Source organism: Mustela erminea, chromosome 18, assembly GCF_009829155.1.
Source record: "Mustela erminea isolate mMusErm1 chromosome 18, mMusErm1.Pri, whole genome shotgun sequence".
Classification (NCBI taxonomy): domain Eukaryota; kingdom Metazoa; phylum Chordata; class Mammalia; order Carnivora; family Mustelidae; genus Mustela; species Mustela erminea.
In genome coordinates this window covers 54,108,044-54,124,762 of record NC_045631.1, presented here as the reverse complement: position 1 = coordinate 54,124,762, position 16,719 = coordinate 54,108,044, and the positions used below count along the sequence as shown (strand labels likewise).

The window sequence follows — 16,719 nt, the reverse complement described above, 5'->3', positions numbered from 1 at the left end:
TTCATTGTGCTTTTCATGTGCGAGGCACTGTGCGCAAGCACTTTACCTGTATTTTAGTTCTCTTAACAACCTTACTAGGAAGATGTGATTATTAAACCCATTTTAGTACAAAGGCAATGATACACAGAGACAACATTTCCTTGAAGCCTTATGGCTAATACTTGACAGAACCATCAGCCTGTGGTTGACAGAGCTACAATCCCATGTTGGCAGAGCCATGATCTTATGGTTGACAGAGCCACATCCTGTGGCTGATAGAGCTGCGTCCCATGATTGACAGAGCTGCATCCGGTGGTCGACAGAGCCATGATCCCATGATTGGCTGAGTCACGATCTCATGGTTGGCAGAGCCATGATCCTGTGATTGACAGAGCCACATCCTGTGGTTGACAGAGCCACCATCCCATGGTTGGCAGACCCATGACCCCATAGTTAACAGAGCCACAGTCCCATCTTGGGAGAGCCAGGATCCCATGGTTGGCAGCCACGATCCTGTAATTGGCAGAGCCACATCCTGTGGTTCACAGAGTCACATCCCATAGCTGACAGAGCCATATCTCATGGCAGGCAGTGTGTCATGCTGCAGTCTTCTCCTCACCATTTGCACTGACTGCAAATCTGTAAAATGTGAATGTGCATGAACTGGACAAAGGGTGGGAACAAGCGATAGTCATTGTGGTAGGGATATTAGGGACTTTTTCTTTAAAGGAGTTATGTTTACAGCTTTACAAAAGGGAAACAGTATGCAAGTGGGTAGGTTTAGAGATAGTCATAGTCTTTAGTCTTGGATGTCTTTGAGCTGAAGGGTCATCTGCCAAGACTGGGAGAACCACTGGGCTCTTAAATTTCCATGGGACTGTCAAGACGGGGCTCCATGGGCCTTGATTTCTCTACGTGCCAAGGCTGGTGCTAACTCATTTTGAGTCATTATCTCATGTTCAGATTCAGCACTAATTACATAACGGAAGTCATGCTAATCCCATAAATGATTATAGAAACAGAACCAAATACTTCGCAGTCTTTGTCACACTCATGATGATAATTGGATTTCTTTCCCCCAAATCATTCTGATTCTCTGGGAAACAAGAAAGAAGAGAAAATAGATGTAAATAGATCTTCCTCTCTTCCTGCTCCAGATCAGTCTTTCCATCCTGCTTGTGCATATCTAGTACATAGTGAGTCCGGATCGCTGACGACTCTTCATTTTATGGTTTATAAATGGGGTTTAGAAAGAAGGTGTTTCTCTAGAGGTTTGAAGTTTTCTGTTCTTATCCGATGAGGAGTTGCCTATTTGTGCTAATTCAACTAGATCATTTCTATTGATGTCTTGGGGGATATTTTTAAAGCTCTCATGGCTGGTGATCTGTTAATTAATGTTGCGGCATTCACTGGGGACTGAGGTTCCATCATTGGGCCCTATTAGATTTGGCCGGTTACATTAGGACAATATCCTGTGTCCCTAGGGGGACTGAGCTCATGGGGTATGAAAATAGAGGTTAACATAACTTTCATCTTTTTTTTTTTTTTGAAGATTTTATTTATTTATTTGACAGACAGAGATCACAAGTAGGCAGAGAGGCAGGCAGAGAGAGAGAGAGGAGGAAGCAGGCTCCCTGTGGATCAGAGAGCCCGATGTGGGGTTTGATCCCAGGACCCTGGGATCATGACCTGAGCCGAAGGCAGAGGCTTTAACCCACTGAGCCACCCAGGCGCCCCATAACTTTTATCTTACATGGTATTCTCAGTCTGAGGTCCTTGAATCCATAAGGATTCAAAAATTTTTTCAAAAAAATTATTTTTTTTTTTGGAGAGAGGATTATAGCTTCCACCATACTTTTCAGAGTGGGTGCTGATGCCCAATGGTTCAGAGCCACTGATCTAGAGGCTTCAGCACTTTCTGCTTCACTGGGAAGGAAGTCAGACCCGAGGAGGATGGGGTGTCCCCAGGCAGCCGGGTTCAAGATGGCCCGCCAGACAGCTTTGCCCTGTGATACGATGTGCTGGGATGAGAATCACACGCGTGATTATGTGAACATGTCACCTAAGTTCACTCTGTGATTCAGCAGGAGGAATGAGCCTTGGACAGATCTCTCTGTTCCCCTGTGGTCCTCAAATGCAGCAATGCCGTGCCTTGCCAGAAAAGATGAAATTGGGGGACGACAAGCCAAACCCCAGTAGTGGGTCCCTTCTTTGTGTGGATTCTTAGATGCTAGAGCCTAAATTTAAAAAAAAAAAAAAAAAAAAAACCAAAAAACTAAAAAAACCCTTTTGATAATGGACAGCTTTGTAGTCTTTTCTTCTACCTTCCTGAAAGAATCGTAACCCTGTGTTCCATGCCTGGTGTTTTCTACTTACAGCTGTTTTACACTTGGAAATAGTAGTGCTGAGGGGTTAAGAAGGTTTTGCATCCTTTTCAGGTTTGTCTGTGAGTGGGAATGACTATAGACAGGAGATTTCCACAGAGCCTTTCCCACCTCTGGGATCATGGGATCCAAGCTCACCCGACCCTCTGTGCACCCTGAACATTTCCACACTAACTCTCTGGGATTTCAAGCCCCCAGTCTCGTGGCAGGGACTGCTCTCACTGTCCTTCTTGGGGAGTAAGGGGGCAGATCAACACTCCATCCCCACCCCAAATCAACAACGGGACCCTGGTTGGAAGGTTGCCTCTGCGGGCAAAGACCTGACTTGACTCCAGTATGAGTCCACCTGGGCAGGTTGTGCGGCCGGGAACCAGTTCACTCTAGCTCTCAGCTTTTCAGGCTCTTTATTTTTTTAGAAGGAATGGGCTCTGCTTAATCCTCGGAAGAATTAAGGAAAAGTTCTCAGTCCCACTGATCAGTTGATGTCACTGACGCCATCTTGTATTTCTGAGCTGACACTGGCTGTTCCATTTCTGAATGGCCTTCCTCTTCCTCCTTCAGAAGTGCCCAGGCCTTTCCCCTCCCAGCGGATCTCACACGGTCTGGTCACTGTGGCCCACCTGGGGCTTGGCAGTTGCCTCCGTGAGGTGGTCATCTTTAGCCTCTGATGCTGGGGTTCTGCTTCTTGGCATGCGGTGGTTGAACTCATCTTGCCGGGAGAGGCAAGAAGACGCCTTGCTCAGGAGGTGTCCGTACTCTCTGTAGTGATTTATTTGGACTAATTTTCCTCATTGCAGACTCACTAGAGGCTGTTACTGAATCGGGGCTTATTGACCTTGAACAAGTACGTGAGGTGTTCACACCCCCCAACCATGTTCCACTGGGGAAGGTGCCAACAGCAGCTTTCACACGCTGGGACCCCAAGGCAGAGCGTGCAGTTTTACCTCCGTTAACAACTCTTTCTGCTTCTTGATCGTTCCTACTGAGCAGGAGTGCGCTGCTGGAATTCTCGAACGGCGCCCCCATCCCTGTTGCTCTCTGTGTATTACCTGCGGGAGAGTCAGAGTCCGATCCTTTTGTGACCCTGACAAAGAGAAGCTCCTGCTTCAGAGACTGTCAGAAAGTAGGCATTTCTGCCCTTGAATTGAAAAGAATTCTCCTTGTCTTCCGTGTCTATTCTCTTTTAAATTGTAAACCCCCAAAGGGAAGAGTCGCATTACCCTGGCCCCCCACCCCATCAACTCCCCCTGGAAGCCTGGGGCCGGTGTGTGTACTCAGAGGAAGCCCCGTGAATTGGTGGTGTTTTCGGACTGGTCCGGGAGGAAGGCACGTGGCCTCCACCACCATATGGCATAGGTCCTGGACAGCCCTCGGGCCTGCTTTGCTTGTATCTTTAGTGTTCATGGGCTTGAGGTCGCACAGGTTTACTCTGTTTTCTGCCCAGCCTCTGTGACCTGAATCGTCAAGTATTGTCACCATAAAAGTTGACCCTCTGGGTGTCAAGAAACAGGTGTGTGCACGTGCACAAAGGATGTGTGGTATGTGAGGTACCAGGTGACACTCCCATGCTTGTGTACACACACACACGAACACATGCATGGTGTGGAGACCCCGCTGTGAGAGTTTAGCTCTAAAAGAAAATGGGTCGGGACGTGGGGATGCCAGGGTCTGCCTGCCTTTGGCACTCGCTTCCTCCTCCAGCAGACCTGCTGGATGTGAGGGAACAAACTGGTCTTCAAAAGAAGTGTTTTGGTTCTGTTTTTATTTTTGTTCTTTTCCTGTTTTGGAAATAGAAAGCAATGTTCACTTAGGCGGGTTCCTCTGAAAAGGGCATCAAAGCCCCGATCCAGTTTATGTAGCGAGATTTGGTCTTTAAGTGAAGTGCTTGAGAGGGAAAGGTAAACCACCCTACCTTGCTTTATAGCAAAGCAGTAGGGAGAGGCCCGCCAGAGGCCCACGGTCAAGGTCAAAGGAGTCCTTACAGTTGCCCTTTCTTCTTAATTGACTTTGGGAAACATTTTTGCGACTTTCAGCTTAGAGATGAGAATTCTTTTGCTTGTGGAAAATTTATCAAGAAAGGAAGTAGAAGCACCATGGAGAGTCCCTCCTACCGTTCAAGTTGATGACCATGGACTTCTGTGACCAGGGGCCCCCCACACAGCTGTGTGTCCATCAAGCTTCTGCTGTTTCCTGCAGTCATAGGAGCCACACTGTTTATTGTCCCAACCAGGACACTTAGAGCATGAAAGGGGACCCTCCTAGTCTCCCTGGGATGGCAAGCCCAGACTGGGAAATATGGTTGCCCTGCTCATGGTGGGGGTCGCGCAGACACGGTCAGGAGTCCCATCCGTTATGACTCTCAGGTTCTCGTGTTCACTCAGGATAGACTCTCCTTTCTGTTCCTGCCACCACGTGTCTGCCGTTTGCTCCTCTGGCGCCACTCCCGCAGACGTACCCACACTGCGCGCCGCCGTGGGCCGAGTGCTCAGCCTCGGACTCAGGCCATTTGCCTCTGTTAGGAATGAGCAGATAGGACCCGGGACGCCATAGGTAGCTGGCGCAGTGTGGCTCTATGAAACGACACCCTTCAAATATACCCCCCAAAAGGAAGGTTTGGAAGGAAGGTTAGCTCGTGAATCCAGTGGCTGGGTACCATAGTCAGCCCACGGGGGTCAGAATGTCCTGTGACACGCGGGCTGCCAGTTGCCTGTCTGTGTGTCCATCTGGCTGGCCGTCCAGCTCCATCATTTCCCGTCTCAGCGTGCCTCTCTGCTTCTCCTTCCTTCTGTCATCTGTCAAGCTGCGTCCTTGTTCGCTTCCTGCGTGGGACATCAGGCTGCCCGTACATGACCTTTTGGATTGAGAATCCGCACTTGAATCACCGGGCCCGTCCCCACTCCAGTCCCCCAGTCCCTGGGGAGGGAATCTGATTGGCCGGGCCTGGCATGTGGATGGGTTCCCGTGAGGTGACGTGGCTAGGAGAGCAGGGTCACCTACGGGGCGGGATAGAGGGAACACGTGACAGCCACCACAGTCCACACCTGCACAGTAGCCGTTAAGCCCTTGCCTGGTGCCTCTCATTTAATCCTTGCATGACCCCGTGGGGTAGGTACCATTATTGTCTCACTTTGTGACTCTCGAAACTAGGGCACAGAGAGGGTAAACAGCTAGTTTAGTGCCACACAGCTGATAAGTGGACAAGTCAGCAGGGAGCCCGGCAGCCTGGCTCTGGGATCTGAGCTCCTAATCACCACTCAGTATTGTTTCTCCCTAATAAGCATTGCCAGGACACCCCCCAGTTTCATCTTTTTTATCCTCTCCTGTCCCTGTACACTGGGCACCGAGTGTCTACTCAGTGAGCGTTTGCTGAGTGAGTGGGTGAGCTAGCAAAGGAAGGGGGAGGCAAGACAGAAGCAGAAGAACACTGATCCATTAGGAAGTTAGGGTGTAGACCCCTCCCCAGGGTGGAAAGCGTCCTCCTGCTGCTGCTTGCCCTAGCACCAGGGTGCACATTTTCAAAGTGCTCTCTCTCCCCACCCCTCTCTCTTTGCTCAGACAAGAGCGAGAATGGCGAGGCCTATCAGAGGAAGAAGGCGGTGGCCACCGGCCTTCCTGAGGGCCCCGCCGCCCCAGCGCCTCCTCGAGGGAACCCGGTGCAGCCCGGCAGCGGCAGCTGGAGGAGGATCGCGCTGCTCATCTTGGCCATCACCATCCACAACATTCCAGGTGAGGTCCTGCCCCTGCGCGCTCCAGCCGCCTGCCCAAAGGGAAAGTCACTCCTGCCGCTCAGTCACTCCGTCTTGGCTGGAAGAAGAGCGCGGACCTTCGTGACATGGGTCCTTTTTTGGAGGGACGCGGGGACAGAATGCAAATCTTCCTCGACTTTATTTGCAACTTGTGTTATTGCTGTGGGGTGCAGCTTGTAGGAGCGCGGGATGTCTCTGGTTCTAACGCCCTTTTAAAATCCTGCGTTCCGTACAGGTTGGCACTGATGGTTGCCTTACCCGCCTTCTCCCTGTGGGACACCTGTCCGAAAATGCCCTTGCCAGTCCTATGCGTTCTAGCATGCTGCGGTTAATTTGTTTTGTGTCTCTGGATTTAGTTTAATTGAACAAAATTTGTTGGCGTTCTATTTCAAATATATTCTGTTTCGCTTAGAGTAACGAGAAAACATAGGTATGCCTAAAAAGGAACAAAGATACTCTTTAAAAAAACGAGGGAACCTGAGGAACTTGCTGGGTCACATCTTGGAATTCCAGCTCTGCCACTTACTCACTAGTGTATCTGGACAAGTGACTTGAGCCCTCTGAGCCTTGGTTTTCTCGTCTGTGAAATGGGCATAAAGCTACTACTGAGAGAATCAGGATATCATTTACAAAATGAATCACATTTCTTTCCATACTTAAATGAGATGCTGTAGCACGTGTGTGCGCACACACACAAACACACACACACACACACACACACACACACACACACACATTTTGGCACCTTACTTGGACTCCATGAGCATTTGGAAAATGGTAGCAGTGATTAGCATTAAGAATACTCCTGTCCTCCCTTCCAGCTGTGACTTCCTCAGCCTTGAGTTCTTCAACGTTCCATCATTGGTTGTGCCTGAGCTCAAGTTTTAGGAGTAACCTTGCTGAGGAAGTGTCCCCCGGTGATACGTTCATTATTTGAGCCCTTTGCACAGTTCCTGGTGCCAGGAGCTTGTTACCTTGTTACAGGGCAGTGACAAGAGGCCCCTTTTTCTCTTCCAAGCTCTTGTAGATGTTGCTGTATGACCCTCTGGCTTCCATATTGTGGGATCTAAGGCCACGGCCAAACTGAACTTATTCCTTGCTGGGTAACTCAGTAGCCTTCTGCTTACACAATAAGGACTTGTTTTTTGTTTTAGGGGTTTTTTTGGTCATTATTTTTTTTTAATGATTTTATTTATTTATTTGACAGACAGAGATCACAAGTAGGCAGAGAGGCAGACAGAGAGAGAGGGAAGCAGGCTCCCTGCTGAGCAGAGAGCCTGATGCGGGACTCGATCCCAGGACCCTGAGATCATGACCTGAGCTGAAGGCAGCAGCTTAACCCACTGAGCCACCCAGTACCCCTTTTTGGTCATTATTAAAGAATGAAAATTTCGATAACTTATATATTCTGATATAGATAAACCTGCCTAGAACACTATGTTTCCAGTCACTTTTTCAAAAAGATTTTGTCCACTTAGTTATTTTAGAGTGAGAGAGTGTACATGAGCAGGGGGAGAGGGAGAGGGAAAGCAGATGTGGGGCTTGATCCCAGGACCCCAAGATCATGACCTGAGCCAGCCACCCAACTAACTGAGCCACCCAGGCCCTCCCTTTCCAGCCAGTAAAGCTCAGATCATCTTCTGGATGAGAAGCACCATCATTATTTATATCCTGGTCTTGGGAATTTTTATCATATGGTTTGCCCCCCAGTTTTTCTTCAGCGTGTTTTCCTCATTTCCCTCTTGGCTCTCTCCCTCTGGGTCACGGGCAGACTCTTTGGTTTGTCTAGAGCCAGCTATTAAGTATTTCTTGAGATAGAGTCTTATGTGGGACCCCAGTGCACAAAGCTGACCAAAGCAGATCTGTCCTGGTGGAAAGGCCTGGCCACATTCACCCGCAGAACCTTAGCGAGCTCACTGGAAGACCTAGGGCTTGGCAGAGAACAGCTTGAAAAACCTCCACAGTCATCTTCAGCCTGTTAAATGCTAATCGGTAGAGAAGAGAAGGTGCGTATCTTGTCTATTCAGTCATAACAGTAGCGATCTTTCTGCCACTCAAGGCTCCTTCTCTAACCAGTTGGAAATGAATAAAGATCTGTTCCATTGGGTTTACAGTCACATAAGATAACTGTACTGGCTTGAGGTGTCCCGTGCTGATTCTCTGTCTCCCTGAAGAATACAAAAGTGTCCTAAAATCTAGCTCTCATAGCACTGGGTTTTGAGAAGCCGGGAAAAAGCTTTCCTCTGATGGAGTCCTGCCTGTCTTCTGCCAGCCTCTTGCCTTCTGTGTTCCCGCGCGCTCAGCGGGGACCGTTTCGGGACTCATTTTGACAGAAGGTCAGGGAGAGTCAGAGTTCGCATCTTCGAATGTTTATTGACTTCTGCGAGAGCTTGGATTAAGGTGAGAAACAAGACCATGCTAGCAGCAAGGCGTATGGGACGACACCGACATTTGATGATCACATTTGATGGTCAGCACGGATTCAGAGGTTACGTCTCCCCTGACAGTACACCTTCTTCTGGATCCTGGGCGTTCCCAAGTTCGTGTTCAGCCTATGTCCCTATTGTGGTGAATGTGGAAGTGTCTTTTGAGATGAGGGTTGTGAGGCTCGTAGGAAACTCAGCTGAGTCAGTTTCATCGGGACCCCAGCGTAACAGTCCGTGACCTGGGCAGTGGCTGGTTTGTGTGGATCGGGAAGTTTGAGGGTAAATTTCTTCCCCCGTCTTGCCTTTTATTAATTGCATTTTAATAATGAATTCTAGGCACTTGAGTTATATCAGTCATAAAACAGACCAAGATACCTAGCCTCTGTAACGTGAGGGCAGGAGGATAGACAATGGAAATAGTAGTGATCAGTGGATTATATGTTACACTCAAAGGCGGTTGGTGCTGTAAACAATGGACACGTCCAGCAGGGCTGATGAGATGCTAAGCTGTTACGGAAAGGAGTTGCACTTGACCACAAATAGAGTGACCACAAATAGAGTGGACCACAAATAGACTGAGACCTTGCATTCGAGTGAGACATACAGCTCTTTGGGGCACAGTGAGTGTTCCAGGCAGAGGGAGCAGCCAGTGCAAGGGCCCTGAGGCAGAAGCATGTCTGGACCTCCGAGGAGTAGCCAGGAGTCTGGCCTGGAGTAGGGTGAGTGGGAGGGAGAGGCACAAAGGGAGGATAGAGAGGTCAGCCCTACCCCAGGTGGAGCACAGAGGCATTGTAAGGATTTTCCTTTTAACTCCGGGAGATGGGCCACTCCGGGGTCTTGAGCAGAGAGGCATATGATCTGAACGGTGCTCTCCAAGCTTCTCTCCAGGCACTGAACTCAGACTGGACCCAGGAGGGGCGAGGGCAGCCACGGGGAGACTGGGCAGAGGCCATGGTGGGGGTGCGAGCTGCAGACAGGGGGCTTCGTCTGGGGCGGTTGTGCTGGCGGGCCTGACAGGGACCCCAGTCCCAGCGTCTGCTGAGGGTGGAGCCGTGGGGTGTGCCAATGCAGCAGGCTGGGGTGTGGACATGGATGGGAGCCAGGAGGGACCCCGAGGTTTCAGGACTGACCAGCTGCCAGCCTGGAGACGCCACCAGCTGGGACGGGGAAGACCCTGCGGGGGCAGGTTTTAGAAGGGCATATCAAGAACTTGATTTTGGACGGTGAGGTCTGATTGTCGCCAGACATTCAGGTGGAGATGCCAGTCAGGTGGCGGCACAGACGAACCGGGAGACGGGAGCAGAGTCTGGGCCACTGAGAGAAGTCTGGAGCGGATGGGAATCGTTGGCGTGTGGGTGTCGTGGCAAGCCTGGCGCTGGTGACATCCCCAGGGTCTAACTGCAAGCAGATGCGTCTCCCCGCCCCTCTGGGGCCCATCCCCGGGGTCTCGGGCTGCTAACCTCTGTCCAGATCAGTTGGTCTGCCCACGGTTACAGGCAGTGGCTTCCTGCCCTTTGATGGGAACCGTATCAAGAGCTTGTCTGTCGCCGGCTTATCTTTGAAAAGGTCTCTTTTTTAACACTATCCTTATACTTTATTAAAGATTTAACTAGAGCTTTGACATTCCCTGAGACTCTGGGTTTGAAGATAGACTTTTCACAATGACTAAAAGGATAATTGATTTTTTTTTTTTTTGAAGTTTTTTTGTCTTCGCTGGTTCAGTTTTATATGTCCTGGGGATGGCATTTTGTTCATCTTCTTTTTTAATTTGGAAGTAAAAAGGAGAGCTTGTTAGCGAGTATCCTGTCCTCCAGAGGTTTCTGGAGTGCGAGGATACACGGGTAGACACACACACACACACACATGCACCTGCGGCAGTGGGTTAGCCTTTAATACACGTGTGCAAGGACGGATGTGTTCTTGGACTTCTGTGACTTACCGTCATCCTTAAGAACCTGGGAAGAGCTGGGGACCCCCTCACACACAGCCCACAGGCAGATCTGGGTAGGCCCAGGCCTCATACAGTCCTGAAACGGGAAAATCCTCACTTTCGAGAAACAAAGGCACAGTCTTGTAAGCAGCTTAAATGTTTTCGGAAGAAACTGTCCTGATTAAGGAAGAGACGCGAGCCCCTCCGGCTCGAGTGGCTGAGGCAGAGTCCCCGCGGGGGATGGGCTGCTTATCCGCATTGTCCCTTCTCTGGCGTGGCCTGTGTGCATCAGTGGCGGGTCGGGGCCCTCGCATCCTTTGGAAAACAATACCCCGAGGAAAGGACGTGTTTTCTGCGAAAGCAACCCTGTCGCCTTTGGAGCACTGTCACTTAAAGTGATTTTCATGCAATATCTTGCAGACTCGAGGGCTCTGAGCCTTCCAGAGGTTCCCGGGCCTGCGGCAGACACGCCGCCTCTCAGCGTCTGAGTGGAATTAAAAACCACCCAGCAGTCGAGTTCCCACTAATATCCTTTCATGAGTGGCTTATGTTCTCGACAGTGCACTACAGCTTTGCTTTCTGTGCCAGAAAGTTCAATTTTGAGCTTAAGGGGATCTTCCGGAGGTTCTCTCTCCTTCAAACACTAGTCCATTTGGTGATTCAGGGTGTGTGTGGGCACACGCGCGTGCATACACGCACGTGTTAAATTATCACTGGGATTCCTTTCAGCCCCGGCATTGGATGAGTCTGTGAACAGTGATACAGATCGTGCAGTATTCTTTCCGTGTATTCTACGGTGTTAATCGTCCCTTCCTTTGCGACGCCGTGCTGTGTCCTGTGTCCGCGTCTGTCGTGATCTTACCACTCTGAGTGGCAGTCCTTTAAGCGTGTCTCCCCTCCCCCAGTGCCGTCTGCCTTTTCTGAGCTCACACATTACATGTTGGAGCTCAGGATCTATTTGCGCCTGTGGAATGGGGGTGCACTTGCTACCTGGCCTCCAACCTAGGAGGATAGGGTATTGTTCAAGACCAGGGTTGGCGTGGGGGGAGGGCCCAGTTCCCCTTCTCCCTTGACTGATCAGGCGGGCTAAAGGCTGGCTTTCAACTCCTGTGGGTCTCCGGGACATGGCGAGCTTTCTTTTGCATTTGAAATTATTTATTAATCCATAGAAGAGGCCAGCGGAGTCCTGTGCTTTTTATTTTCCTCTCATTAGAATCAAGAGTCAAGTTCACTTTGCTGGTTGCTGCTGTGACCTAGAGGGAGCTAAGGTCACTGCCTCCCTCTCCAGAACAGCACGACAGTTGGTTTTAATGATTTGGCTCGTCTTCATCTACGGTTCCTATCTCATGGCTTTAATGAAACATTTGAAATTTTAATCAGAAGGGCTTCCCTCCCCCCACCGAGGAACAACATCCCACCATTTGCACACTAAAATCTGAACGCTGGTGGGTTATTCCTGGGACTGTGGCTGATTTTTATTTTCTAAAATGTTTTTGTAAGATTTATCAACTTATCTATCGTGAATGACTCAGAGGATAAAAATGGTTTTGGGAAGGAGAACCTCCATCACCTGACCATCTCAACATCCCGAACCCCCCAGACACACAAAAAAGGGTATTATATATTTTTTAAAAAAGTAACAGTTTCCCTCGATGCCTGAGATGATCTTATTGGGGTTCTTTAAATGACAGGTTGGGAACAAAACGGAGGATTGTATTAGCTCCCGGTGGTGCTCTAACAAACGCTCACAAACGCAGGGGCTTAAAACAGCCCAAACCTATTCTTTTACTGTTCTGGGGGCCAGAAGTTTGCCATCGGTTTTGCTGGACTAATGTCGTGGTGCTGTGCGGGCCCAGCTCCCGCTCATGATGGGGAGAGTCTGTTCTTGCCCCGTCCAGCTTCTGGAGGCTGCTGGCCCCCGGCCTTGTGGCCACACCTGATTCCAGTCTTTGCCTCCGTGGGCGCATTGCTCTCTCTTCTGTGTCTGATCTGTTTCCCTCCTTTTTTTTAAAAAAAAAAAAAAAAAAAAAAAAGTTTATTTACTTATTTATTTGAGAGGGAGAGTGAGTGCATGAACAGAGGTGGGGAGAGGGGCAGAGGGAGAGGGAGAGGGAGAAAAGCAGATTCTCCAGGACAGTCCTGTCTGCCAAGTCCCCTTTGTCACAAAAGGCAGCGTTCGCACGTCCCCGGGCTGGCTGGTGGCACGAGTCTGGGCATCCACTTTGCCCCCACCTGGTGTCCTTGTGCTGCAGGGACAGCTTCGGAGGGTCAGGGCTTCGAGCTTGCAGGGAGGAGGCTGGGAGCTGGAGAGGACACGTTCTGACTTCATTTTCCTGGGACCAAGACCGGATAGAAAAGTCTGTCATTAGAAAGGGACCTTTCCTATGACATCACTGAAGCAACAGCCTCTCGCTCACATTGTTCTGCTTCCAGAAACTGGAGGAGACCCAGGCTTGGGTAACGAGTGAGCGGAGCACCTCTCGAGGCCACGGTCCTTGGCAGTAACAGAAGCCGCCGCTGATGCTGGAGGCTGCCCCTCGCCGGGGCCTTCTTAAGGGCCCCGCAATATACGAGTTGGCTGTTTATACCCGTTTTACATCTTAGAAACTGAGACCCAGGGAGGCTGGCGTGGAGGCTCGAGGCTGCGTGAGCAGGCACAGACAGAGCCTGACTCATGCTCCGTCCCCCCGGCGTCCAGCCCACCGGCGCGCTCGCTAGGCTGAGCTGAGTGTGCTTCCTCCGTCCAGAGCCAGTGACCGAGGCGGTCAGGAGATGCTTCTCTCTTCTTTGAAGCTTTCCACATTAAATGTGAAACGTCTGCTGCACCGGCCGGGCGCCTTGGTGTGATTATCACTCCAGATGCCCCGACTCAGTTCAGCAGGGAGGTTTCGGCGGGGACAAAGGAACCGCCTCTTTGGGGGAACCGCCTCTGTGGGTGCCCTGCCGAGGTGTGTGCGAACCCCCTCGGGCCCCGGGCACCTCTTTTAACACCACCACCTCTGCCCAGGGAGGGCCATCCAAGACCAAGGCAGGTGGTCAGCCCTGATGTCAGTGAGGTCGACATGGGGGAGGGGACAAGCCCAGGATTTAGAATCAAAAAGGCCAAGGGCGTGGATCCTGGAGCCACCCAGTGCTTTCCCAGCTGGGTGACCTTAGGTAGGACTCTGGGAGCTTCAGTGTTCCTGGCTTTAAACTGGAGATAATCTCCATCGTGGGGTTCAGTGTTAAGGGAAAGGACAGTGCTGGCCACCAGCGGGGCCACTCACTGTTTTCTTTTCCCCTCCCCCCACTCCTCCTACTTTGCCTGCGCTTTGCTCTGATCCTGAAAGATGGTTCGGCGCTGGCCTTGGGGGTCTCCCAACGGAACGTCTCCAGCCACTTTAATTTTTATCTCCAGCAGGTTGCGTTTGAAGAGGCTTCTCATTTACCCCAGGAGTTGGGAAACACTGTAATATTCTCCTCTAATTATCTGTGTCTCGGTGGGAAGCCTGACATTATAATTAGCTCAGGCTCCTGTCTGGGATGACATTTTGCTCAGCATATTGTGTCCCTGGGTGTGTGCTCTAGCAGAAGCTGGTAGCGCGCTCCCCAGTTACGCTGTTGGGTTGGAGCATGAGAATTGGCACAGACACCCGGAGGGCGAAATCCCAATGTTGGGATTCCTACAGGATCTGCCACAACCCCCGCCCCCACCGCCACCCCCGTAAAGCCACCGGGCAACTTTCAGATTGGCTGCAAGCTCCCGCCATCAGCTGCAGACCCCTGCCCGTGCCAAATCGGCTGGCCTTTGGATCACGTGAGCTGTGTTCTCAAGCTGCGTGAGGTCTAGCGTTGAAATCAAGATTCATTTCCACATCTATTAGAGTATGTCATCCTCCTACCTATTATGTAAATGAAAGGAAAAAATTAAGGCAAGAGAATCTGAACATATTTTTGTATTAAGACTCAAAGTTTCCGGTAACTTCCAGTTGCCTTGCTCCTCTAGCCCAGCAGATGCCTGCTAGAATGTGGTGTTGCTGTCCTTTTGGACCTGCACTGTCCAGTATAGCAGCTAGGTAGCCACTGGGACAGACACGCAGAGGCTCTGGAGTCAGAAAGGCATAGATCCCAGAGCCAGCAAATGCTGTACTATTTGTTGATGAGATTGGAACTCAGTCAGACCTCGCCGCGTGTCACGTGCTCAGTAGCCAGCCATACACAGCTAGTGGCTACAATATTGGATAGCACAGATATAAAACAGTTCCATCGCGTCAGAAAGTTCTAGCGGATGGCACTGTTCTCAATCCTTGGCCAAAAAAAAAAAAACCAAAAAAAAAAAAAAAAAGAGTGCAACTTCACGAATTACTCAGATCCTGCCGCTCAGCCCAAGCTTGCCTTGGGCTGAGTTCTGTCTAGGAGACATGTTCTGTTTCCCCAGGCACCTGTTCTTAGTCATGGGGTGTGTCAAACATGGATTAGGAATAAAGTGCCTTAAATTTCAAAATTTGAAAATAATTCATTTTTTAAAAGATTTTATTTATATATTTGACAGAGAGAGAGATCACAAGTAGGCAGAGAGGCAGGCAGAGAGAGAGGGAAGCAGGCTCCCTGCTGAGCAGAGAGCCTGATGTGGGGCTCCATCCCAGGACCCTGGGACCATGACCTGAGCTGAAGGCAGAGACTTAACCCACTGAGCCACCCAGGTGCCTCCCAAATAATTCATTTTTTAACAAAGGGGTAGTACAGCGTCACCACTGTGATGCCCTCATCTTGTTTCCGTTGGCTCTGACCTGGCTTCTTGTCTCTCGAGGTGGGAACAGCACGGGGTGGGGGAAGGGCAGCAGGCTCATGACCGCGGCTGAGGTCAGGAGGATGGAAAGAGCTGCTCCAAGAGTCACCGTCTCCCCTGGGTGACACACACCCGCCCCCCAAGCAAGGCGGCATACTGGGTTCGTGCCAGCGTAGGCCTCTCACAGAACACCTTCTCTTGCCTCAAATCGGGTTTCAGAGGAAGGACATTAGCTGTCACGTGAAAATTCCCCCAGCATTTATTGTCTCTTTTTCCCTTTCTCTCTCTCTCTCTCTTTGTTTTTTTTTTTTTTTTTTGCTGGGGAAAATGTCCAATTCATCCCCCAGTGCTCCCAAATAGGATACTGATTATAGAATGCACTCGCTGAGAAAACTTCGCCCTCCTCACGGAGACCGTATTCGTAAGTTATACTGTGTATAACCTTTCCTTTTCTCCCTTGGCTGCTAAGAAGCCGCCGCGACGCCGAGGGAGGACGTTCTCAGGGTCTCATCCTCTGAGTTCTTCTCCCCTCGTACAGCCCGTTGCACTGTGTTTTCTTCCTTCTCCAAAGGAGGGACGTGATCCGTTCATCGGCACACGCGCTTTGATTCCTTTGTCCCCGGGGTTCTTTTGTGTCTTGGGCACAGATTTGATTTCTAATCCCGATACCCAGCCTGAAAAACGCTTTCCTCTGGTTGTAACGGAGACTGGGGGCCAGGCGAGAGTGATGGAATCGTCTGTTTATGATGTTCAACCAAACAACCGACTGATATTCTCCACGTGGGAAGCTGCCAGGGCCTCCGCACCAGTGGAGCCACCACCGTGCAAGCCGCAGAGCTCTCTCCTCGGCTTTACAGCAGCCGTGTTTCCAAAAAAATTTTAAAAAAAACAAGTGAAGCTAATTTTTAAAAATCTCCCTTCTTTAACAGAAAATAGTCGAAATAATATATTTCGACAGAGAATCAGTACAAAAAATTGAGACACTGTGCATTCTTTCCTTCTTTTTATCTCACACTAAGTCTTTGAAATCCAGGGTTGGTCTTGCGCTCTGGCGCATCTCAGTTTGGATGCTAAACTTCTAATGGTTCGAGTGAAAAGGAGCCCGGCCGAAACAAAGCTGTGTATAGTGGAGAAGAAAAAAATGGTTTCTACTTCTTCAGTTTTTAAACTTAAATTTAATTTTAATTTTATTTTTTGTATAAAAACGAATATTTATTTTTAAATTTTAATGTTATTTATTTTAAATTTTAAATTTAGTTTAAATTTAAAATTAATTTTAACATAAAATTAAATTTAAATTCAAACTTAAATTAGTTCAAACGCAGTAAAAGTCTTCCTTTGCTCCGTCCCTCCAGCCAAATTCCAAGTGCTTCATGGCCACATGTAGCTAGTGGCCACCACGTCCGATGGCACAGTCTCAGCGCTCCGAGAGATACAATTGTGCCATGAAAGAGCTTCCGTTCTGACAGAGGAGATACAGTTTACA

General features: G+C 49.8%; 1 protein-coding gene across 6 annotated transcripts in view; it reads left to right on the top strand.

The window, feature by feature from the left end:
- The window catches only part of SLC39A11 (solute carrier family 39 member 11), a 321,511-nt gene that overhangs the window by 183,274 nt on the left and 121,518 nt on the right, over window positions 1-16,719 (top strand). For all 6 annotated transcript variants that reach the window (XM_032322350.1, XM_032322348.1, XM_032322349.1 and 3 more), the window contains one exon: window positions 5,919-6,089. In XM_032322350.1, coding sequence (XP_032178241.1) covers window positions 5,919-6,089 — 171 coding nt within the window. The remainder of the gene's footprint in view (window positions 1-5,918; window positions 6,090-16,719) is intronic.